This window comes from Oncorhynchus masou, chromosome 12 (genome assembly GCF_036934945.1).
Source record: "Oncorhynchus masou masou isolate Uvic2021 chromosome 12, UVic_Omas_1.1, whole genome shotgun sequence".
NCBI lineage: Eukaryota > Metazoa > Chordata > Actinopteri > Salmoniformes > Salmonidae > Oncorhynchus > Oncorhynchus masou.
The window spans coordinates 94,032,939-94,058,953 of NC_088223.1; the positions used below are offsets into that span (position 1 = coordinate 94,032,939).

The window sequence follows — 26,015 nt, forward strand, 5'->3', positions numbered from 1 at the left end:
CACACAGACAGACAGACAGACAGACAGACAGACAGACACACAGACAGAAACAGACAGACATACAGACAGACAGACAGACACACACAGACAGACAGACACACAGACAGACAGACACACAGACAGACAGACAGACAGACAGACAGCTGGGTGGTATTTGTGACTCGACAGGCATTAGATCAGACAGACAGACACAGGACAACGTTAACAGACAGAAATGCCTTCTGGAACTTTCATTTTACAGATTTCCTTAATAACAAACTTGTATATAAATACAAATACAATTGTTCAATTAGGAGCCCAGTTAGTTTAGCAGACAGAAAAAGCCAGACAAACTTCCATGATTGGCTGAGATAATGAGTGGGCTGGACATGCAGACAGAGATGAGTTGAGATTGGACTGCCACGTAGCAGGCTTCTGTCTATAACATGAGCTGGTCAGTATGATGATCCTGTGTACAATGACATCACATAGTAGAACGACATCAGTGTTGCTCTCCACTTTCTGTAAGACATCACGTAGAGAACACATCAGTGTTGCTCTCCACTTTCTGAATGACATCACGACAGACACATCAGACAAGACATCACGTAGTAGAACTACAGACACTTTCAGACAGACAGAAAACTGCATCAGACAGACTTTCTGTAAGACATCACAGACAGACTACATCAGTGTTGCTCAGAAGACATCACGTAGTAGACATCAGTGTTGCTCTCCACTTTCTGAATGACATTACGTAGTAGAACGACAGTGTTGCTCTCCACTTTCTGAATGACAGACAGACAGACAGACAGACAGACAGACAGACAGATCAGTGTTGCTCTCCACTTTCTGAATGACATCACAGTAGAACTAGATCAGTGTTGCTCTCCACTTTCTGAATGACATCACAGTAGAACGACATCACACAAAGACATCACGTAAGAACACATCAGTGTTGCACAGACATCACAGAAAACTGCATCACTCTCCACTTTCTGAATGACATCACATACACACACAGTGTTGCTCTCCACTTTCTGAATGACATCACACACAGAACTACATCAGTGTTGCTCTCACTTTCTGAATGACATCACAGAAACACACAGTGTTGCACACTTTCTGAATGACACACGAGAAACACATCACTCTCCACAATGACACACATACAGAAACACACACACACTTTCATGACATCACATAGAAACACATCACACACAATGACATCACATAGTAGAACACATCACACAATGACATCACGTACACAACTACATCAGTGTTGCTGTCCACTTTCTGAATGACATCACGTAGTTTCAGTGTTGCATTTCTGAATGACATCACGTAGTAGAACGTGTTGCTCTACTTCTGAATGAGGGACGTTGAACGACATCAGTGTTGCTCTCCACTTTTGAATGACATCACGGCAGAAATGCCTTCTGGAACTTTCTTTTAAAACTGTTCATTTGCTTAATAACAAACTTGTATATAAATACAAATACAATTGTTCACTTTCTGAATGACATCACGTAGTAGAACCATCAGTGTTGCTCTCCAGTTTCTGAATGACATCACAGAAAAAGCCAGCAACCTTCCATTTCTGAATGACTGAGATAATGATCAGTGGGCTGGACATGCCGAGAGATGAGTTGCGATTGGTCTGCCACGTAGCAGGCTTCTGTCTATAACATGAGCTGGTCAGTATGATGATCCTGTGTAACGCGGCTTTTCTGAATGACATCACGTAGTAGAACTACATCAGTGTTGCTCTCCACTTTCTGAATGACATCACGTAGTAGAACGACATCAGTGTTGCTCTCCACTTTCTGAATGACATCACGTAGTAGAACGACATCAGTGTTGCTCTCCACTTTCTGAATGACATCACGTAGTAGAACGACATCAGTGTTGCTCTCCACTTTCTGAATGACATCACGTAGTAGAACGACATCAGTGTTGCTCTCCACTTTCTGAATGACATCACATAGTAGAACTACATCAGTGTTGCTCTCCACTTGCTGAATGACATCACGTAGTAGAACTACATCAGTGTTGCTCTCCACTTTCTGAATGACATCACGTAGTAGAACTACATCAGTGTTGCTCTCCACTTTCTGAATGACATCACGTAGTAGAACTACATCAGTGTTGCTCTCCACTTTCTGAATGACATCACGTAGTAGAACTACATCAGTGTTGCTCTCCACTTTCTGAATGACATCACGTAGTAGAACTACATCAGTGTTGCTCTCCACTTTCTGAATGACATCACGTAGTAGAACTACATCAGTGTTGCTCTCCACTTTCTGAATGACATCACGTAGTAGAACTACATCAGTGTTGCTCTCCACTTTCTGAATGACATCACGTAGTAGAACTACATCAGTGTTGCTCTCCACTTTCTGAATGACATCACGTAGTAGAACTACATCAGTGTTGCTCTCCACTTTCTTTAAGACATCACGTAGTAAAACTGCATCAGTGTTGCTCTCCACTTTCTGAATGACATCACGTAGTAGAACTACATCAGTGTTGCTCTCCACTTTCTGAATGACATCACTCACATGAATGCTCACTCATTCGGGAACAATTGCAAACAATATATATATTTATGCTCAGTGTGTCGTCTTGATCTCTGGTGAAAAGTTAATTTATTTTGTCGAATTGCCTCTCTCATCATCCAAAATTCCAAATGCTGCCCCCAATGCTGCCCCCAATGCTGCCCCCAATGCTGCCCCCTATGCTGCCCCCTATCCTAGAGAAGTTAAAGACTCTCATCTGAGTGTGTCCTAGAGAAGTTAAAGACTCTCTCATCTGAGTGTGTCCTAGAGAAGTTAAAGACTCTCTCATCTGAGTGTGTCCTAGAGAAGTTAAAGACTCTCTCATCTGAGTGTGTCCTAGAGAAGTTAAAGACACTCATCTGAGTGTGTCCTAGAGAAGTTAAAGACTCTCTCATCTGAGTGTGTCCTAGAGAAGTTAAAGACTCTCTCATCTGAGTGTGTCCTAGAGAAGTTAAAGACACTCATCTGAGTGTGTCCTAGAGAAGTTAAAGACACTCATCTGAGTGTGTCCTAGAGAAGTTAAAGACTCTCTCATCTGACTGTGTCCTAGAGAAGTTAAAGACACTCATCTGAGTGTGTCCTAGAGAAGTTAGACTCTCATCTGAGTGTGTCCTAGAGAAGTTAGACTCTCATCTGAGTGTGTCCTAGAGAAGTTAAAGACACTCATCTGAGTGTGTCCTAGAGAAGTTAGACTCTCTCATCTGAGTGTGTCCTAGAGAAGTTAAAGACACTCATCTGAGCGTGTCCTAGAGAAGTTAAAGACACTCATCTGAGTGTGTCCTAGAGAAGTTAAAGACTCTCATCTGAGTGTGTCCTAGAGAAGTTAAAGACACTCATCTGAATGTGTCCTAGAGAAGTTAAAGACACTCATCTGAGTGTGTCCTAGAGAAGTTAAAGACTCTCATCTGAGTGTGTCCTAGAGAAGTTAAAGACACTCATCTGAGTGTGTCCTAGAGAAGTTAAAGACACTCATCTGAGTGTGTCCTAGAGAAGTTAAAGACACTCATCTGAGTGTGTCCTAGAGAAGTTAAAGACACTCATCTGAGTGTGTCCTAGAGAAGTTAGACACTCATCTGAGTGTGTCCTAGAGAAGTAAAAGACACTCATCTGAGTGTGTCCTAGAGAAGTTAAAGACTCTCATCTGAGTGTGTCCTAGAGAAGTTAAAGACACTCATCTGAGTGTTTCCTAGAGAAGTTAAAGACACTCATCTGAGTGTGTCCTAGAGAAGTTAAAGACACTCATCTGAGTGTGTCCTAGAGAAGTTAAAGACACTCATCTGAGTGTGTCCTAGAGAAGTTAAAGACTCTCATCTGAGTGTGTCCTAGAGAAGTTAAAGACACTCATCTGAGTGTGTCCTAGAGAAGTTAAAGACACTCATCTGAGTGTGTCCTAGAGAAAGACACTTAAAGTTAAAGACACTCATCTGAGTGTGTCCTAGAGAAGTAAAAGACACTCATCTGAGTGTGTCCTAGAGAAGTTAAAGACTCTCATCTGAGTGTGTCCTAGAGAAGTTAAAGACACTCATCTGAGTGTGTCCTAGAGAAGTTAAAGACACTCATCTGAGTGTGTCCTAGAGAAGTTAAAGACACTCATCTGAGTGTGTCCTAGAGAAGTTAAAGACACTCATCTGAGTGTGTCCTAGAGAAGTTAAAGACACTCATCTGAGTGTGTCCTAGAGAAGTTAAAGACACTCATCTGAGTGTATCCTAGAGAAGTTAAAGACTCTCATCTGAGTGTGTCCTAGAGAAGTTAAAGACTCTCATCTGAGTGTGCCGGAGCGCAGAATAATGGACACATTTACCATTTGCTCAACACCCGTTGAATATGGCCTGTCTCAGTAAACGTTGGCAGAAAAAAGCATGCTAGGGTCAGCAAAAATGGTCAGTGAGCTGTTCTCTCATTTGTGTCTGGACATAGCTAGCAAGCTAGTTAACGTGGGTCCTTGACTGCTGTTGTTAGGACAGAACGCTCAGATCAACCCTACGCTCTGAGAGCGAGACGCTCTGACTTTACGAATGCCCAGAGCGCACTCTGAACACACTCTGAACACACTCTCGCACTCCAGATTAAATTTAACTGAACTTGTCCGTCTTGTTTTCATTTCTTAATGAATACACGCCCCTACAACACCACTGGAGAAGGCTTACTGCCCTACAGCTACAGGACTAGAGCATAACCTTTCTCTTTCCCTCCCTCCCTCCTTCCTTCCTTTCCTTCCTCCCCTCTCTCCCATCCCTCCTTCCTTCCTTTCCTTCCTCCCCTCTCTCCCTTGCCTTGCTCCTTTCCTCCTTCCTTCCCTCTCTCCATCATTCCTTCCCTTCCTCCTTCCTTCCCTCTCTTCCTTTCCCCCTTCCCTTTCTCACTCCTTCCTTCCTCCCTTTCCTTCCTCCCCTCTCTCCCATCCCTCCTTCCTTCCTTCTCTCCCTTCCCTCACTCCTTTCCTCCTTCCTTCCCTCTCTTCCTTCCTCCTTCCCTCTCTCCCTCCTTCCTTCCCTCTCTCCCTCCTTCCTTCCCTTCCTCCTTCCTTCCTCCTTCCCTTTCTCACTCCTTCCTTCCTTCTTCCTTACCTCTCTCCCCCCTCTCTCTCTAGGCGTTGGAGAGTGAGTTTGTGTCGTGCCAGCTGCACCAGTGGATAGATCTGATATTTGGTTATAAGCAGCGAGGGCCCGAGGCTGTACGAGCTCTTAACGTCTTCCACTTCCTGTCCTATGAGGGTTCCGTCACCTTGGATACCATCACCGACTCCGCACAGCGGGAGGTAGGTCACCTGGCTGTCGCCACGACTCACCATGACAACCGTCACAGGACAGCGGTGTCGAGAAGTGAAGTACTATGATAACACAACATCATGTATAACAACATGTCAAATAAAAATGTATTGGTTGCGAGATCATTAGAAAGTGTGATCAATAATATTAATAGTATAGAAGAAAGTGTAAAAAATATATATATATATTGAAATTTGAATTTTCATTTTGTAATCTTAACATAATGAACAGGAATGAAATGTATTCTCTTGCTGAAAGCCACGCCTCTAATAAGCCACACCTCTAATAAGCCACGCCTCTAATAAGCCACACCTCTAATAAGCCACACCTCTAATAAGACACGCCTCCTGAAAATAAGCTAAGGAATATATTCAAAAAGACCCAGCTGCTAGAACAACCCAGCAGGGCAGTAAAACAGACCCAACTGATGGTTAAATTAACCCATGTTTGGATCATCCAAACAACCCGACATATTGGGTTATTCACAACCCAACTGGCTGGGTCAAAAATAGTGTGCATGTGTTCTGTCCAATATTTAACCAAGTGCTGGGTTACTTAATAACTAACATTGAGTTTTATATTGTAATATTCCAGCTGTAGAAATATCATCTCAGTTTATTTAATTACAGCAACCTAATGTAATATTCCTGATTATGCTTTTACCTCTCTCTCTACCCCCTCGCTCTCTCCCCCCTCCGTCTCCCCCTCTCTCTGCACCCCCCCCCCCCCTAGTTGATGGAGACCCAGATCCAGGCATGTGGTCAGACTCCATCCCAGCTGCTGATCGAGCCCCATCCCCCTCGCTCCTCTGCCATGCACCTGGTGAGAACTCACACACACACAGGGCCGGATTAAGTTTGTTTTCCAAACTGTACGTTTTCTCGCGATTGAATTTTGACAGCCGCAACCAACCTTAGAAATATAATTCATAGATATTCAATCCAATTCAAGTTAGGGCTGGCAACCATTGCAAGTGTACCCATGAGTTTCATAGTCAAATTGGTAAGAGATTCCAAAACACTTCTATGGATTATATGTCTATGGCCACAATGCAACAATCTGTATATTTGACATGCATGCTGGACCAATTGCGGCCTTCCCTTCTATAGGCAACCTGTAACTGCCAAAATAAAGGAAACACCTGAGTAAATGAGGGATATAAATGTTAAGTTTGCGGTGCATTTTCCTGGCATGGTTTAGGTCCACCAGTAGAATCTATGCCAAGGAACATTGAAGCTGTTCTGGCAGGTCGTGGTGGCCCAAGACACTATATTGGTGTTTTGTTTATTTTGGCAGTTACACTGCCTTGCAAAAGTATTTATCTCCCTTGGTGGTTTTCCTATTTTGTTGTATAATTAAAATAGATTTTTATTTGGAGTTCATGTAATGGACAAAATAGTCCAAATTGGTGAAGTGAAATGAAAAAATAAAAACAGAACAGTGGTGCGTGTATTCACCCGCTTTTCTATGAAGCCCCTAAATAAGATCTGGTGCCTTCAGAAGTCACATAATTGGTTAACTAAAGTCCACCTGTGTGCAATCTAAGTGTCGCATGATCTCAGTATATATATATATATACACCTGTTCTGAAAGGCCCCAGAGTCTGCAACACCATTAAGCAAGGGGCACCACCAAGCAAGCGGCACAATGAAGACCAAGGAGCTCTCCAAACGAAGTACAGATCAGGGCTGGGTTATAAAAAAATATCAGAAACGTCAGACATCTCATGGAGCACCATTAAATCCATTAAATAAAAAATGGAAAGAATATTGCACCACAACAAACCTGCCAAGAGAGGGCCGCCCACCAAAGGGACCAGGCAAGGAGGCCATTAATCAGAGAGGCAACAAAGAGATCAAAGATAACCCTGAAGGAGCTGCAAAGCTTCACAGCTGAGATTGGAGTATCTGTCCAAAGGACCACCTTAAGCTGTACACTCCACAGAGCTGGGCTTTACGGAAGAGTGGACAGAAAAAAGCCATTGCTTAAATAAAATAAATAAGAAAACATATTTGATGTTCACCAAAAGGCATGTGGAAGAAGGTACTCTGGTCAGATGAGACTAAAATTGAGCTTTTTGGTCATCAAGGAAAATGCTATGTCTTGCTCAAACCCAACACCTCTCATCACCCTGAGAACACCATCCACACAGTGAAGCAAGGTGGTGGCAGCATCATACTGTAGGGATGTTTTTCATCAGCAGGGACAGGTCAGAATTGAAGGAATGATGGATGAGGCTAAATACAGGGAAATTCTTGAGGGAAACCTGTTTCAGTCTTCCAGAGATTTGAGACTGGGACGGAGGTTCACCTTCCAGCAGGTCATTGACCCTAAGTATACTGCTAAAGCCATACTCGAGTGGTTCAAGGGGAAATATTTAAACGTCTTGGATTGGCCTAGTTAAAGCCCAGACTTCAATCCAATTGAGAATCTGTGGTATGACTTAAAGATTGCTGTACACCAGCGGAACCCATCCATCTTGAAGGAGCTGGAGCAGTTTTGGCTTGAAGAATGGTCAAAAATCCCAGTGGCCAGATGTGCCAAGCTTATAGAGACATACCCCAAGAGACTTGCAGCTGTAACTGCTGCAAAAGGTAGCTCTACAAACTATTGACTTTGGGGGGGGGTGAATAGTTATGTACGCTCAAGCTTCTGTATTTTGGGGTTATTTCTTGTTTGTTTCACAATAAAAAAATATGTTTTATCTTCAGTGCATGTTGTGTAAATCAAATGATACAAACCCCCACATCATCAGACCTCCTCCTCCATGCTTCACAGTGGGAACCACACATGGAGAGATCATCTGTTCACCTACGATGCTCCTCACAAAGACATGGCGGTTGGAACCAAAAATCTCATATATGGACTCATCAGACCAAAGGACAGATTTCCACTGGTCTAATGTCCATTGCTTGTGTTTCTTGGCTTAAGCAAGTCTCTTCTTATTCTTGGTGTCCTTTAGTAGTGGTTTCTTTGCAGCAATTCAACCATGAAGGCCTGATTCACGCAGTCTCATCTGAAAAGTTGATGTTGAGATGTGTCTGTTACTTGTCTGTTACTTGACCTCTGTGAAGCATTTATTTGGGCTGCAATTTCTGAGGCTGGTTCCTCTAATGAACTTATCCTCTGCAGCAGAGGTAACTCTGGGTCTTCCTTTCCTGTGGCAGTCCTCATGAGAGACAGTTTTATCATAGTGCTTGATGTGCACTTGAAGAAACTTTCAAAGTTCAAATGTCCCTACAGTTCCTTTTATTTTTCAGAAATCCTCAGAAATCCTGGTTGGATTATTCCTAGAATAAGCACGAAAACCAGGATTCGTGGCCAACCAGAGATTGTTGGGAAAGTTATTTTAGAACCTACCAACCCTCCTTTCTTCTGGGTCTGAAGTCACCCTCTGTTCCTCAGTGTGTGTTCCTGCTTCTATCCTGTTCTCCCTCACTAATATACCTCTTCCCACCCCTCTTCCCATCCCACTTCTCATTCCTCTTTCCATCACTTTCTCCCATACCTCCACCCCAACTTTCTCACCTCCTCCCTCTCTCCTAATCCCGTTCACCTCCTCCCTCTCTCCTAATCCCTTTCAACTCCTCCCTCTCCCCTAATCCCTTTCACCTCCTCCCTCTCTCCCCCTCCCTCTCCTCATTCTCTCCTCCCTCTCTCCTAAACCCTCTCTCCTAATCCCTCTCACCTCCTCCCTCATTCCTATTCACTCTCACCTCCTCCCTCTCTCCTATTCCCTCTCACCTCCTCCCTCTCTCCTAATCCCTTTCTCCTCCTCCCTCTCCTCCTTCTCTCCTGCTCCCTCTCTCCTCATCCATCTCTCCTCCTTCTCTCCTGTTCCCTCTCTCCTCATCCATCTCCCCTCCTTCCTCTCCCCTACTCCCTCCCTATCTCCTCCTCCCTCTCCCCTCCTCCCTCTCCTCCTCCCTCTCCCCTCCTTCCTCTTTCCTAATCACTCTCTCATCATCCCTCTCTCCTAATTCCTCTCCTCCCTCTCTCCTCCCTCTCCTCTTCTCTCTCCCCTCTTCTCTCTCATCTCCGCTCCCTTCTCCCCTCCCTCCCTCTCCTCTCCCTTCTCCCCTCCCTCCCTCTCCTCTCCCTTCTCCCCTCCCTCCCTCTCATCTCCCTTCTCTCCTCCCTCTGCTGTCCCCTCTCTCCCCTCTCTCTCTCTCTCTCTCTCTCTCTCTCTCTTCTCTCTCATCAGTGTTTTCTTCCTCAGAGTCCTCTGATGTTTAAGGACCAGATGCAGCAGGATGTGATCATGGTGCTGAAGTTCCCCTCCAACTCTCCTGTGACCCACGTAGCAGCCAACACCCTGCCCCACCTCTCTGTCCCTGCTGCTGTCACCGTCACCTGCAGCAGACTGTTCGCTGTCAACCGTTGGCACAACACTGTCGGTGAGTAGGGGGGGGTGTGTGTGTGTGCGTGTGCACGTGCACGTGCGTGCGAGCGAGAGAGAGGTGTAACCATGCATTGTGTGTTCTCAGGTCTCCGTGGGGCTCCAGGTTACTCCCTAGAACAGGCTCATCACCTGCCCATTGAGATGGACCCTCTCATAGGTCAGAACACATCATCTGCCTTGGTCATGTGATACCCTGGTGGTAACACTTTTTGCCCAAATTAGAGTCCATAGGTTGTTAGGTATCAGATCATGTACCATTATAGTTTCTATTAGCATTGTTATTTTGTGTGTGCGTGTGTGTGTGTGTGTGTGTGTGTGTGTGTGTGTGTGTGTGTGTGTGTGTGTGTGTGTGTGTGTGTGTGTGTGTGTGTGTGTGTGTGTGTGTGTGTGTGTGTGTGTGTGTGTGTGTGTGTAGCCAACAACTCAGGTGTGAGTAAGCGTCAGATCACAGACCTGGTGGACCAGAGCATCCAGATCAACACACACTGCTTCGTGGTTACCGCCGACAACCGCTACATCCTGGTCTGTGGCTTCTGGGACAAGAGCTTCAGAGTCTACTCTACCGAGACAGGTACCTGCTACAGTACTACTATAGTATATACTATCTATACTGGGACAACAGCTTCAGAGTCTACTCTACCGAGACAGGTACCTGCTACAGTACTACTATAGTATTACTATACCATACTACTATACGATACTATATACTATCTATACTGGGACAACAGCTTCAGAGTCTACTCTACCGAGACAGGTACCTGCTACAGTACTACTATAGTATTACTATACCATACTACTATACAATACTATATACTATCTATACTGGGACAACAGCTTCAGAGTCTACTCTACCGAGACAGGTACCTGCCACAGTACTACTATAGTATTACTATACCATACTACTATACGATACTATATACTATCTATACTGGGACAACAGCTTCAGAGTCTACTCTACCGAGACAGGTACCTGCTACAGTACTACTATAGTATTACTATACCATACTACTATACGATACTATATACTATCTATACTGGGACAACAGCTTCAGAGTCTACTCTACCGAGACAGGTACCTGCCACAGTACTACTATAGTATTACTATACCATACTACTATACGATACTATATACTATCTATACTGGGACAACAGCTTCAGAGTCTACTCTACCGAGACAAGTACCTGCTACAGTACTACTTTAGTACTACTATACTATATACTATCTATACTGGGACAACAGCTTCAGAGTCTACTCTACCGAGACAGGTACCTGCCACAGTACTACTATAGTACTACTATACTATATACTATCTATACTGGGACAACAGCTTCAGAGTCTACTCTACCGAGACAGGTACCTGCCACAGTACTACTATAGTACTACTATACTATATACTATCTATACTGGGACAACAGCTTCAGAGTCTACTCTACCGAGACAGGTACCTGCTACAGTACTACTATAGTATTACTATACCATACTACTATACGATACTATATACTATCTATACTGGGACAACAGCTTCAGAGTCTACTCTACCGAGACAGGTACCTGCCACAGTACTACTATAGTACTACTATACTATATACTATCTATACTGGGACAACAGCTTCAGAGTCTACTCTACCGAGACAGGTACCTGCTACAGTACTACTATAGTATTACTATACTATATACTATCTATACTGGGACAACAGCTTCAGAGTCTACTCTACCGAGACAGGTACCTGCTACAGTACTACTATAGTATTACTATACTATATACTATCTATACTGGGACAACAGCTTCAGAGTCTACTCTACCGAGACAGGTACCTGCTACAGTACTACTTTATTATTACTATACTATACTACTATACGATACTATCAATCATATGCAACAACCCTGAGGTGATGCAGACGAGATATAATACTACTACAAACCGCTACATTATTCCTCAAAGCGTCTAAATTATTCCTCAAAGCACCTAAATTATTCCTCATTTCGTCTACATTATTCCTCAATACCTCTACATTATTCCTCAATACCTCTACATTATTCCCCAATACCTCTACATTATTCCCCAATACCTCTACATTATTCCCCAATACCTCTACATTATTCCTCAATACCTCTACATTATTCATCAATACCTATACATTATTCCTCAATATGTCTACATTATTCCTCATTGCGTCTACATTATTCCTCAATGCCTCTACATTATTCCTCATTGCGTCTACATTATTCCTCTATATGTCTACATTATTCCTCAATGCCACTACATTATTCCTCAATGCCTCTACATTATTCCTCAATATGTCTACATTATTCCTCAATATGTCTACATTATTCCTCAATGCCACTACATTATTCCTCAATGCCTCTACATTATTCCTCAATATGTCTACATTATTCCTCAATATGTCTACATTATTCCTCAATGCCTCTACATTATTCCTCAATGCCTCTACATTATTCCTCAATATGTCTACATTATTCCTCAATATGTCTACATTATTCCTCAATGCCTCTACATTATTCCTCAATATGTCTACATTATTCCTCAATATGTCTACATTATTCCTCAATACCTCTACATTATTCCTCAATGCCACTACATTATTCCTCAATGCCTCTACATTATTCCTCAATACCTCTACATTATTCCTCAATACCTCTAATTTATTCCTCAATACCTCTACATTATTCCTCAATACCTCTAATTTATTCCTCAATACCTCTACATTATTCCTCAATACCTCTACATTATTCCTCAATACCTCTACATTATTCCTCAATACCTCTACATTATTCCCCAATACCTCTACATTATTCCTCATTGCATCTACATTATTCCTCAATACCTCTACATTATTACTCAATACCTCTACATTATTCCTCAATACCTCTACATTATTCCTCAATGCCTCTACATTATTCCTCAATACCTCTACATTATTCCTCTATACCTCTACATTATTCCTCTATACCTCTACATTATTCCTCAATACCTCTACATTTTTCCTCAATACCTCTACATTATTCCTCAATACCCCTACATTATTCCTCTATACATCTACATTATTCCTCAATACATCTACATTATTCCTCATTGCGTCTACATTATTCCTCAATACCTCTACATTATTCCCCAATACCTCTACATTATTCCTCAATACATCTACATTATTCCTCAATATGTCTACATTATTCCTCAATACCTCTACATTATTCCTCAATGCGTCTACATTATTCCTCAATGCCTCTGCATTATTCCTCAAAGCCTCTACATTATTCCTCATTGCGTCTACATTATTCCTCAAAGCGTCTACATTATTCCTCAATACCTCTACATTATTCCTCAATGTCTACATTATTCCTCAATACTTCTACATTTTTCCTCATTGCGTCTAAATTATTCCTCAATGCCTCTACATTATTCCTCAATACATCTACATTATTCCTCAATATGTATACATTATTCCTCAATGCCTCTACATTATTCTTCTGTCTACATTATTCCTCAATGCCTCTACATTATTCCTCAATGCCCCTACATTATTCCTCAATATGTCTACATTATTCCTCAATGCCCCTACATTATTCCTCAATGCGTCTACATTATTTCTCAATGCCTCTACATTATTCCTCTATGTCTACATTATTCCTCAATGCCTCTACATTATTCCTCAATATGTCTACATTATTCCTCAATGCCACTACATTATTCCTCAATATGTCTACATTATTCCTCAATGCCACTACATTATTCCTCAATATGTCTACATTATTCCTCAATGCCACTACATTATTCCTCAATATGTCTACATTATTCCTCAATACCTCTACATTGTTCCTCAATATGTCTACATTATTCCTCAATGCGTCTACATTATTCCTCAATACATCTACATTATTCCTCAATACCTCTACATTATTCCTCAATATGTCTACATTATTCCTCAATGCCACTACATTATTCCTCAATATGTCTACATTATTCCTCAATGCCACTACATTATTCCTCAATATGTCTACATTATTCCTCAATACCTCTACATTGTTCCTCAATATGTCTACATTATTCCTCAATGCGTCTACATTATTCCTCAATACATCTACATTATTCCTCAATACCTCTACATTATTCCTCAATACCTCTACATTGTTCCTCAATATGTCTACATTATTCCTCAATGCGTCTACATTATTCCTCAATACATCTACATTATTCCTCAATACCTCTACATTATTCCTCAATATGTCTACATTATTCCTCAATGCCACTACATTATTCCTCAATACGTCCACATCTCTACCTCCTCCCTGTAGGTAAGTTGACCCAGATAGTGTTTGGCCACTGGGACGTGGTGACTTGCCTGGCCCGGTCAGAGAGCTACATCGGGGGGGACTGCTACATCGTGTCGGGGTCCAGAGACGCTACCCTGCTGCTGTGGTACTGGAGCGGACGCCATCACATCATTGGAGACAACCCCAACAACAGTAAGTGTGTGTGTGTGTGTGTGTGTGTTTGTGGGGTACATAGCAAAATGCTTCATCGAAGAGGTGAAAGGGAAACCAGCGACATTTCCTGTCCTTCTTACAATACTATCAGCACATTCATCTCTTGCCTTGAACAATGGTCCCCAATGGTCCCCAATGGTCCCCAATGATCCCCAATGGTCCCCAATGATCCCCAACGGTCCCCAACGACCCCCAACGACCCCCACGGTCCCCAACGGTCCCCAATGGTCCCCAATGATCCCCATCAGCCCCCAACGATCCCCAACGAGCCCCAACAATCATTTTGGTCTACATGAACAGATACTTTCCCCATTTTTAATCTGCTCTTCGTATGTCACATTTTATTTAAAGTGTATTTAGTCTCAATACACTTTAAAAGAGAACATTTTAATGAACAAATATGTTTTCTAGGTGACTACCCTGCCCCGAGAGCCGTGCTGACGGGTCATGACCATGAGGTGGTGTGTGTCTCTGTCTGCGCTGAGCTGGGACTGGTTATCAGTGGGGCCAAAGGTCAGTGTGTGTGTGTGTGTGTGTGTGTGTGTGTGTGTGTGTGTGTGTGTGTGTGTGTGTGTGTGTGTGTGTGTGTGTGTGTGTGTGTTTCTAAATCCCCATCCCTTCTGCCCCCCTTCCTCCAGAGGGTCCATGTCTGGTCCATACTATAACAGGGGATCTGCTTCGGGCCCTGGAGGGCCCAGAGTTGTGCCTGAGGCCCCGCCTCATCTCTGTGTCCAGCGAGGGCCACTGTGTCATCTGTTATGAGAGAGGACGCTTCTGTAACTTCAGCATCAACGGGAAACTGCTGGCTCAGATGGAGGTCAACGACTCAACACGGGTACGACCACGGATACAGTATATATATATCAGTCAAATTGTATGGGTCACATACACATGGTTAGCAGACTTTATTGTGAGTGTAGTGAAATGCTTCTAGATCCGACAGTGTAGCAGTATCTAACAGGTAATATCTAACAATTCCACAACAGAACCTAATACACACAATCTAGTAAAGGAATGGGGTGAGAATATATAAGTATAAAATATATGGATGAGTAGTGACAGAGAGGCTAAGATGCAATAGATAGTGAAGAATAGATAGTGAAGGACACAGTATACAGTATATACATATGAGATGAGTAATGTGAGATATGTAAAGATTCTTAAAGTAGCATTATTAAAGTGACTAGTGTTCCATTTATTAAAGTGGCCATTGATATCAAGTCGGTAGTTAGCCAGCCGCCTCTCTGTGCTAGCGGTGGCTGTTTAACAATCTCATGGCCTTGAGATTGAAAAACAGCTTCTATCTCTCGGTCCCTGCTTTGATGCACCTGTACTGACCTCGCCTTCTGAATGGTAGCGGGGTGAACAGGCAGTGGCTCAGGTGGTTGTTGTCCTTGATGATCTTTATGGCCTTCCTGTGACATCGGGTGCTGTAGGTGTCATGGAGGGCAGGTAGTTTGCCCCCGGTGATGCGTTGTGCAGACCTCACTACCCTCTGGAGAGCCTTACGGTTGAGGGCGGAGCAGTTGCCATACCAGGCGGTGACACAGCCCGCCAGGATGCTCTCGATTGTGCATCTGTAGAAGTTTGTGAGTGCTTTTGGTGACAAGCCGAATTTCTTGAGCCTCCTGAGGTTGAAGAGGCGCTGCTGCGCCTTCTTCACGATGCTGTCTGTGTGAGTGGACCAATTCAGTTTGTCTGTGATGTGTATGCCGAGGAACTTAAAACTTACTACCCTCTCCACTACTGTTCCATCGATGTGGATAGGGGGGTGTTCCCTCTGCTGTTTCCTGAAGTCCACAATCATCTCCTTAGTTTTGTTGACGTTGAGTGTGAGGTTATTACAGTGCCTTGCGAAAGTATTCGGCCCCCTTGAACTTTGCGACCTTTTGCCACATTTCAGGCTTCAAACATAAAGATATAAAACTGTATTTTTTGTGAACAACAAATGGGACACAATCATGAAGTGGAACGACGTGACCGCATGACCCTCTGGCATCACCGCCTGGTATGGCAACTGTTCGCCATCTCACCATAAGGAGAGAGAGAGAGAGCCACTACTACGTACATCACTGGGGCCAAGCTTCCTGCCATCCAGAACCTCAACACCAGGCGGTGTCAGAGGAAGGCCCATGAAATTGTCAGAGACTCCAGTCACCCAGGTACTACCACACGGTACTGGAGCGCCAAGTATAGGACCTGCGAGCAGGCCTTTCTAATCGACCTGGCCCGGGTATCCTGGAAGGATATTGACCTCATCCCATCAGTAGAAGATGTCTTGGTTGCTCTTTAAAAGTGCTTTCCTCACCATCTTAAATAAGCAAAAAATGCAGAACTAAGAACAAATATAGCCCTTGGTTCCCTCCAGACCTGTCTGCCCTTGACCAGCACAAAAACATCCTGTGGCGTTTTGCATTAGCATCGAATAGTCATCGCGATATGCAACTTTTCAGGGAAGTCAGGAACCAATACACACAGTCAGTTAGGAAAGCAAAGGCTAGCTTTTTCAAGCAGAAATTTGCATCCTGCAGCACTAACTCCAAAAAGTTTTGGGACACTGTAAAGTCCATGGAGAATAAGAGCACCTCCTCCCAGCTGCCCACTGCACTGAGGCTAGGAAACACTGTCACCACGATAAATCCACAAGAATTGAGAATTTCAATAAGCATTTCTCTACGGCTGGCCATGTTTTCCACTTGGCTACCCCAACACCGGCCAACACCCCTGCAGCAACTTGCCCAAGTCCCCCCTGCTTCTCCTTCACCCAAATCCAGACAGCTGATGTTCTTAAAGAGCTTCAAAACCTACAAATAAGCTGGCCTAGACAATCTGGACCCTCTCCAACATTATCCGCAGAAATTGTTGCAACCCCTATTACTAGCCTGTTCAACTTTTCTTTCATATCGTCTGAGATCAACAAAATTTGAAATGCTGCCGCGGTTATCCCCCTCTTCAAAGGGGGTGACACTCTAGACCAAAATTGTTACAGACCTATATCTATCCTACCCTGTCTTTCTAAGGTCTTCGAAAGCCAAGTTAACAAACAGGTCACCGACCATTTAGAATCCCACCGTACCTTCTCTGCTGTGCCATCCGGTTTCCAAGCTGGTCATGGGTGCACCTCAGCCACGCTCAAGGTCCTAAACGACATCATAACCGCCATCGATAAGAGACATTACTGTGCAGCCATATTCATCGACCTGGCCAAGGCTTTCGACCGCATTCCTATCGGCAGACTCATTAGCCTTGGTTTCTCAAATGACTGCCTCGCCTGGTTCACCAACTACTTCTCAGATAGAGTTCAGTGTGTCAAATCGGAGGGCCTGTTGTCCGGACCTTTGGCAGTCTCTATGGGGTGCCACAGGGTTCAATTCTCGGGCCGACTCTTTTCTCTGTATACATCAATGATGTTGCTCTTGCTGCTGGTGATTCTCAAATCCACCTCTATGCAGACGACACCATTCTGTATACCTCTGGCCCTTCTTTGGACACTAACCTCCAGATGAGCTTCAATGCCATACAACTCTCCTTCCGTGGCCTCCAACTGCTCTGAAACGCAAATAAAAATAAATGCATGCTATTCAACCGATCGCTGCCCACACCTGCCCGCCCAACTAGCATCACTACTCTGGACGGTACTGACCTAAAATATGTGGTCAACTACAAATACCTAGGTGTCTGGTTAGACTGTAAACTCTCCTTCCAGACTCACATTAAGCATCTCCAATCCAAAATTAAATCTATTTCGTAACAAAGCCTCCTTCACTCACGCTGCCAAACATTCCCTCGTAAAACTGACTATCCTACCAATCCTTGACTTTGGTGATGTCATCTATTAAATAGCCTCCAACACTCTACTCAGCAAATTAGATGTAGTCTATCACAGTGCCATCCATTTTGTCACCAAAGCCCCATATTCTACCCACCACTGCGACCTGTATGCTCTAGTTGGCTGGCCCTCATTACATATTCGTCGCCAAACACACTGGCTCCAGGTCATCTGTAAGTCGTTGCTATATAAAGCCCCGCCTTATCTCAGCTCACTGCTTACCATAGCAGCACCAACCTGTAGCACGCGCTCCAGCAGGTATATCTATCTAGTCACCCCCAAAGCCAACACTTCCTTTGGCTGCCTTTCCGTCCAGTTCTCTGCTGCCAATGACTGGAAGGAACGAATTGCAAAAATCTCTAAAGCTGGAGACTTATATCTCCCTCACTAACTTTACGTATCATCCCTCATTAAATTTAAGCATCAGTTGTCAGAGCAGCTTACCGATCACTGTACCTGTACACAGCCCATCTGTAAATAGCACACCCAACTACCTCATCCCCATATTATTACTTACCCTCTTGCTCTTTTGCACATCATCATCTGCACATCTATCACTCCAGTGTTAATGCTAAACTGTAATTATTTCGCCTCTTTTTGTTATTGACTCTACATTTGTTAATGTGTTATTGTTTTATTCGAAATGCTTTGCTTTATCTTGGCCAGGTCGCCGTTGTAAATGAGAACTTGTTCTCAACAGCCATAAGCTGAACAATTCATAGATTCGCCATAAATTTGACAATTTACATTGACCCCCCCCCCTTTTTGTACACTGCTACTTCTTGCTGTTTGTTTGTTACCTATGCATAGTCACGTCGCCCCAGCTATGTACAGATTACCTCAACTAGTCTGTACCCCTGCACCCTGACTCAGTACCGGTACCCTCTGTATATAGCCTCCACATTGACTCTGTACCGGTACCTCCTGTATATAGCCTCCACATTGACTCTGTACCATAACACCCTGTATATAGTCTCCACACTGACTCTGTACCGTAACACCCTGTATATAGCCTCCACATTGACTCTGTACCAGTACCCCCCTGTATATAGCCTCCACATTGACTCTGTACCGTAACACCCTGTATATAGCCTTCACATTGACTCTGTACTGGTACCCCCTGTATATAGCCTCCACATTGACTCTGTACCGTAATACCCTGTATATAGCCTCCACAATGACTCTGTACTGTAACACCCTGTATATAGCCTCCACATTGACTCTGTACCGGTACCCCCCTGTATATAGCCTCCACATTGACTCTGTACCGGTACCCCCCTGTATATAGCCTCCACATTGACTCTGTACCGGTACCCCCTGTATATAGCCTCCACATTGACTCTGTACCAGTACCCCCTGTATATAGCCTCCACATTGACTCTGTACCGGTACCCCCTGTATATAGCCTCCACATTGACTCTGTACTGGTACCCCCTGTATATAGCCTCCACATTGACTCTGTACTGGTACCCCCTGTATATAGTCTCCACATTGACTCTGTACTGGTACCCCCTGTATATAGCCTCCACATTGACTCTGTACTGGTACCCCCTGTATATAGCCTCCACATTGACCCAGTACCGGTACCCCCTGTATATAGTCTCCACATTGACTCTGTACTGGTACCACCTGTATATAGCCTCCACATTGACTCTGTACTGGTACCCCCTGTATATAGCCTCCACATTGACTCTGTACTGGTACCCCCTGTATATAGTCTCCACATTGACTCTGTACCGGTACACCCTGTATATAGCCTCCACATTGACTCTGTACTGGTACCCCCTGTATATAGCCTCCACATTGACTCTGTACTGGTACCCCCTGTATATAGCCTCCACATTGACTCTGTACTGGTACCCCCTGTATATAGTCTCCACATTGACTCTGTACTGGTACCCCCTGTATATAGCCCCCACATTGACTCTGTACTGGTACCCCCTGTATATAGCCCCCACATTGACTCTGTACCGGTACCCCCTGTATATAGCCTCCACATTGACTCTGTACTGTAACACCCTGTATATAGCCTCCACATTGACTCTGTACTGGTACCCCCTGTATATAGTCTCCACATTGACTCTGTACCGGTACACCCTGTATATAGCCTCCACATTGACTCTGTACTGGTACCCCCTGTATATAGCCTCCACATTGACTCTGTACTGGTACCCCCTGTATATAGCCTCCACATTGACTCTGTACTGGTACCCCCTGTATATAGCCTCCACATTGACTCTGTACCGGTACCCCCTGTATATAGCCTCCACATTGACTCTGTACTGGTACCCCCTGTATATAGGCTCGTTATTGATGTTCTTATTGTTTTACTTTTATACATTTTTATTTTAGTCTACTAAATATTAAAAACATATTAAATATTTTCTTATTTTTTAACTGTTGGTTAAGAGCTTGTAAGAAATTCATTTCACTGTAAAGTTTACACTTGTTGTATTTCGGCGTATGTGACAAATAGGGTTTGATTTGATACATTATATCAGTATTATATATTATATCAGTATTATATATTATATCAGTATTATTATATATTATAAACTTCTGGCTCAGAGGTCAATGACTCTACTCACTTGGAAAAAAGGTGCTAAGTGTTACTATACAGAGGTGGTCAGTAGAACTATACAGGTTCTCCACAATCACCCGACCTCAACCCAGTTGAGATGTGCTGGGATGAGTTGGACTGAAGAGTGAAGGAAAAGCAGCCAACAAGTGCTCAGCATATGTGGAAACTGCTTCAAGACAGTTGGAAAAGCATTCCAGGTAAAGCTGGTTGAGAGAATGCCAAGAGTGTGCAAAGCTGTAATCAAGGCAAAATGTGGCTACTTTGAAGAATCTAAAATATATTTTGATATGTTTAACCACTTTTTTTGATTCCATATGTGTTATATTATAGTGTTGATGTCTTATTCACTATTATTCTACAATGTCAAAAAATATATAATGAAAAACCCTTGAATGAGTAGGTGTTCTAAAATGTTTGACTGGTACAGTAAATAATTCTTAGAAGGATCCATTAGGAACCTGCACTAGCACACACACACACACACACACACACACACACACACACACACACACACACGTACAAACTAATCCACATCTGCTGGTTTTCTTGTGAGTTTATAACTTTCTTATTCAGTCTCTCTCTCTCCCGCACTTCCCCTCTCTTCCTCCTCTTCCCCCTTCCCTCCCTTCCCCCTTCCCTCCCTCCCTCCTTCCCTCCCTCCCTCCTTCCCTCCCTCCTTCCCTCCCTCCCTCCCTCCTTCCCTCCCTCCTTCCCTCCCTCCCTTCCCCCTTCCTTCCCTCCCCCCCTCCCTCCCTCCCCCTCCCTCCTCCCTCCCTCCTCCCTCCCTCCTTCCCTCCCTCCTTCCCTCCCTCCTTCCCTCCCTCCCTCCCTCCCTCCCTCCCTCCCTCCCTCCCTCCCTCCCTCCCTCCCTCCCTCCCTCCTTCCCTCCCTTCCCCCTTCCTTCCCTCCCTCCCTCCCTCCCTCCCTCCCTCCTTCCCTCCCTTCCCCCTTCCTTCCCTCCCTCCCTCCCTCCCTCCCTCCCTCCTTCCCTCCCTCCCTCCCTCCCTCCCTCCCTCCCTCCCTCCCTCCTCCCTCCCTCCCTCCCTCCCTCCCTCCTTCCCTCCCTCCCTCCTTCCCTCCCTTCCCCCTTCCTTCCCTCCCTCCCTCCCTCCCTCCCTCCCTTCCCCTTCCTTCCCTCCCTCCCTCCAGGCGATCCTGTTGAGTAGTGACGGTCAGAACCTGGTGACAGGAGGAGACAACGGGGTGGTGGAGGTGTGGCAGGCCTGTGACTTCAAACAGCTCTACATCTACCCAGGCTGTGACGCTGGCATCCGTGCCATGGACCTGTCTCACGACCAGAGGTGTGTAGGACGGGAGGTTGTCAGTCTTTTTCATGTTTCTGTTTCCACGCATTCTGCATTGTTTCTGAACCAGACGGACCAGAACCAGACTGACCGGGTCATGCTGGTCTGATGTGGTTTCTTTCTTATGTATATTTATGTGGTCCTCTGTTGCTCAGTTGGTTTGCAGCGCCAGGATAGTGGATTAGATTCCCAGGACGTAAAATGTACGCACGCATGATCGGAAGTCACTTTTGGATTAAAAGCATCTGCTGACTATATTATGGTTTGACGTGGTCTCTGTCTGTCTGCAGGACTCTGATCACTGGCATGGCGTCTGGCAGCATCGTAGCTTTCAACATCGACTTCAACCGCTGGCACTACGAACACCAGAACAGGTACTGAGGAGGACAAACACGAGACGAAGACGAGCACCAGACGAGGAGAGAGAGGAAGACGAGCACCAGACGAAGAGAGAGGAAGACAAGCACGAGACGAGAGAGGAAGACGAGCACGAGACGAGGAGAGAGAGGAAGACGAGCACCAGACGAGGAGAGAGAGGAAGACGAGCACGAGACGAGGAGAGAGGAAGACAAGCATGAGACGAGGTGAGAGAGGAAGACGAGCACCAGACGAGGAGAGAGAGGAAGACGAGCACGAGACGAATAGAGAGGAGGACAAGCATGAGACGAGGAGAGAGAGGAAGACGAGCACCAGACGAGGAGAGAGAGGTCAAGCTGTAAACAACAGCTACAAAAATGAAGAATAAGAGGTTGAAAAGCCACCAAAACTCTACTTCCTGTGATGAGTTTCACTTGAGAAGGAAGAGCGAGAGAGAGAGTGAGCATCACAGCTACTGTAGGACATCTTGTCTGCCATTTCAACCCTAACAGCCACACGACACCCCTGATGGGATCCTTATATTAATGAACTAAGATATAAAGTAAGGAGGAGATCACATCTACTGCTCGACTTTGACTGGGGTAGAACAGACCCATAAAGGACTTTTAATGTTTGAGAATATTCACTGTTAATGGACAGAACGCGTATCGCTTCACAGGACAAAGTAACATTACAAAAAAAAAAGTTTTTTTTCTCTCTCTTTTGTTTCTAGTTTCTAGTTTTAGAGGATGGGAGATGTGGTCCAGACACACAGAAAGTTCAAACTGGTCGAAACTGAATTGAACAGGTTTAAAACTGTATTGAACTGGTTTAAAAGTGTATTGAACTGGTTTAAAACTGAATTGAACTGGTTTAAAACTGAATTGAACTGGTTTAAAACTGAATTGAACTGGTTTAAAACTGAATTGAACTGGTTCGACCCTGGAATGCACTGGTCTGAAGCAGTGCTTCCCATTAAAGAAAACAGATGCTGTTGGCTTAAACTCATATCGAGTAAATTATATATTTTTTGGTTTCATATCATTTTGTTTTGATTTAATTTCTTTCGTTTGATTTATTTTATTTCAGTTAATTTATTTTTGTAATATATATTTTTTGTTATTGCCCCCAGGAGGGTAAATCTAATTTCTGTAAATACTGTTTTGTTTCCTAGTCTCTGTGTCAATGATTGACAAGCAGGAATAGATCACAGTCCTCACTCCTATCACCACACAGACCATCACTTTTAATTTATTAATGACTTCCTGTGTAATAATAGCGATGGCAATGATGATGAAGATATGTTTCGCTAACGCCATCAAACGATGACATCTACCAGATATCCACAAGACAGTCTGATTTTCTTTGTATATTTGGTGATTGTTTTGTCAAATATGTACATATAGTCTTGGTTTCAGGCTACAGGTGTCACAGAGAGGGAGTTTGATAGACTTCAGGCTACGATGGACAGGCCTCACAGAGAGGAAGTTTGATAGACTTCAGGCTACAGGCCTCACAGAGAGGGGGTTTGATAGACTTCAGGTCTAACAGAGAGGAAGTTTGATAGACTTCAGGCTACGATGGACAGGCCTCACAGAGAGGGAGTTTGATAGACTTCAGGCTACAGGCCTCACAGAGAGGGAGTTTGATAGACTTCAGGCTACGATGGACAGGCCTCACAGAGAGGGAGTTTGATAGACTTCAGGCTACAGGCCTCACAGAGAGGGAGTTTGATAGACTGATAACGTAAAAAAAGGAAACCTTCACTCATTCACATTTGATTATTCAAAGAAAGGAAGACAAAAAAAGAATTGAATCAGTGTCAAACGTTTTGTTCTTGTATTCACACTTTGCATCAAATCACATATTATTTAATAGCCTGGTGATTATTTCCTGTCACATGACCCTTAAGTTAAGTTAATTAAGACCAGAGAGAGGGAGGGAGGGGGAGGAGAGACAGGAAGTACAAAGGTAAAATATGAGATGTACTGTTAGTGTGTTAAACTCAATCAAATACACTCACACCCAAAAACAGGTTCTATTTATGGATCCAAAAAAAAAGGTCAAATATTTTTGGATCTATGAAATCCCCCCCCCCCCCAAAACAAACTATTGTATTCATGTTTTATTGCAAAGATGGAAATATGACCACGTGTGAGTTGAAAGGTGGAAGAAAATACAAAATAAAATATGCAAAGAATTTGTTGATCTGCCTTCTCATTTGTAACGATTGTCATCATGCTAAATTATGTTAACAAAATAAAACATTTCAGTTTGGTGCCATTTTGTTCTTTAAATATGGGTCATATGGTAAGCAAATGACAGGGCAGTAAAGCCTTTACCCTCATTACATCATCGAAATGACAGGACAGTAAAGCCATTATCCTCATTACCTCATCAAAATGACAGGGCAGTAAAGCCATTAACATCATTACCTCATTGAAATGACAGGGCAGTAAAGCCATTAGCCTCATTACCTCATCAAAATGACAGGGCAGTAAAGCCATTAACATCATTACCTCATTGAAATGACAGGGCAGTAAAGCCATTATCCTCATTACCTCATCAAAATGACAGGGCAGTAAAGCCATTAACATCATTACCTCATTGAAATGACAGGGCAGTAAAGCCATTAGCCTCATTGCCTTTATCTGTTAATCTTTGGTAAGGAATTTTTGATTGTGGATTTTCCAAGGAGTTCTGTTATCGGTGATTCATTATGACGGTTTGCCCTATACATGACGTAGGCTTGTATGTGGAACCGGAAGGATAAAAGTGGTATGAAGGTTTCATTAAGCTTTAAACAATATTATTAAATCTGTTTCTTAAATCTGCCTCTGAAAAACATCCCCACAGCATGATGCTGCCACCACCATGCTTCACCGTACAGATGGTTCCTCGTTGGCTCATTCTGTGTAGATTGATGAGGAAAAATAACAATTTCAGCCATTTTAGAAGCTGTAATGTAACAAAATGTGTAAAAAGGTTCCTTTTGGTCCATGAATCAGCATATGCAAACAGGTCGCTGCAGCCCAAAATGGCGACCGGAGGCGAGTGGGTGTGGAAAGGAGTATGGAAAGCGAATCGGCTAATTGGGCGAAATTGTTGCCACTTTGACCGTTTTGCGTTGCTGATTGGGCTGTATGAAAAGTCACTAAACCGGCGACCAGCGATCCTTCCCCCGTCAAAGTTGACCATCTCCGCTCTAACCTACTACTGAGCTATCAACTGGAATATCTGTTGGGTTTGTTTTCTGTTTTTGAACAACTAAATTATGGATTTCGGTTCAATTCCTTGAATTCCATTTTCTTTCTCATTTTTCTTCTTCTGTGAACTCACTGGGCACATCATACTGTTTCTGTGTGATGGAGTAGGAACTTGTAGTTTCCTACAGGCCAATAATCTACATAGTTAATTACCACGTTTTATTCACTAAACTACAATGACCATAATCCATTGCGAATCTACTTTGTCCAGTCTGCATTTCTTTTCCGGCCTGCTACTGAAGAGACAAGAATGCGCGATCGTGAGTGGATATAGAGAGCAGCTGTTGCTTCATGATTAATCTCTACCTGGAAAATACGTGATCAAAGTGATTGATAGTTGGCATTCAGCAGTCATTAAAAGTATGCCTTATTTACTTTGAAGAACTACAAAATATAGTTTTTTGTCAGACAGCATAACCAGCAGCTCTATAGAGATGAGATGATGACTTGGAATGAAAA

The 26,015-nt window shown here is 43.7% G+C and overlaps 1 protein-coding gene across 1 annotated transcript in view; it reads left to right on the top strand.

Moving 5' to 3' along the window:
• The window catches only part of LOC135551081 (neurobeachin-like), a 304,485-nt gene extending 279,918 nt beyond the window's left edge, over positions 1-24,567 (top strand). The window contains exons 54-63 of the mRNA XM_064982478.1: positions 5,132-5,299; positions 6,042-6,131; positions 9,514-9,706; positions 9,797-9,868; positions 10,127-10,282; positions 14,028-14,198; positions 14,631-14,732; positions 14,858-15,054; positions 21,779-21,930; positions 22,224-24,567. Coding sequence (XP_064838550.1) covers positions 5,132-5,299; positions 6,042-6,131; positions 9,514-9,706; positions 9,797-9,868; positions 10,127-10,282; positions 14,028-14,198; positions 14,631-14,732; positions 14,858-15,054; positions 21,779-21,930; positions 22,224-22,314 — 1,392 coding nt within the window. The 3' untranslated portion in view covers positions 22,315-24,567. The remainder of the gene's footprint in view (positions 1-5,131; positions 5,300-6,041; positions 6,132-9,513; positions 9,707-9,796; positions 9,869-10,126; positions 10,283-14,027; positions 14,199-14,630; positions 14,733-14,857; positions 15,055-21,778; positions 21,931-22,223) is intronic.
• The last annotated feature ends 1,448 nt before the right edge of the window (positions 24,568-26,015 follow it).